We start from the raw sequence: 715 nt of genomic DNA on the forward strand, positions 1-715 counted from the left end.
AGGGAAAATGGAAAAGGAAAAGAATTGAGATGAATAGTCTTAAATCAGTGAAAATAATAACAACAAAATAATAATAATAACAAAAGGAAAAGGGATTTGAGGGAACATTTACTCATGTGGGTTTTGACGGTTTGTAAAATGCAAAGTTGCGAAACCAAAACTCGTGCCTCAGTGAAGGCAACTTTCATACGTGTCATCAGAAACTTGCAAAACATAAAATGATAAAAGAAAAAAAGAGAGAGAGAGAGGAAAGAGTGTGTAAAAAAGTGAAGAATTATTAATGGAAAAACCAAAAGTAAAGGGGGAAAAAAAATTGAAACATATCATCAAAACAACAGCGGTACTCTCGCCAATATTTCCACATAGAGACATTTGTGTTCTCCGTTTTATTGCTTTTGAAATGAATATTCCTACGAACCCTCTTTTCTTTTTTTCTTTTTTTTTCTTTTTCTTTTTTTTTTTACACCCCCTAATGTCGCCAGCATTTTCATCTGTTGCTAAAAACACATGCACACAAATTCGGCACTCAAACATTCTATTGTATTTTCCCCTCACATTATTCTTATTTTTCCTCCACGTTGTTTTTTTTTTCCTTTTTTATACGTTATATATCTCTCCCCTCTTACTGATATAATAATATATCTATTATTTAATTCATTTTCCTCCGTTTTTTTCTTTTTTATTTTTGTTTTTGTTTTTGTGTGTGTGTGTGTGT

The 715-nt window shown here is 30.9% G+C and overlaps 1 pseudogene across 1 annotated transcript; it reads right to left on the reverse strand.

The window, feature by feature from the left end:
* Nucleotides 1–168: 168 nt before the first annotated feature.
* Nucleotides 169–491, reverse strand: TEOVI_000734800:pseudogene (annotated as a pseudogene). The gene is given in 2 exon segments: nucleotides 169–459; nucleotides 462–491. Coding segments are annotated over 2 exon segments (321 nt in total).
* Nucleotides 492–715: the final 224 nt, after the last annotated feature.

The sequence above is a fragment of the Trypanosoma equiperdum genome (genome assembly GCF_001457755.1).
Source record: "Trypanosoma equiperdum strain OVI genome assembly, contig: ctg_963, whole genome shotgun sequence".
Lineage (NCBI taxonomy): Eukaryota > Euglenozoa > Kinetoplastea > Trypanosomatida > Trypanosomatidae > Trypanosoma > Trypanosoma equiperdum.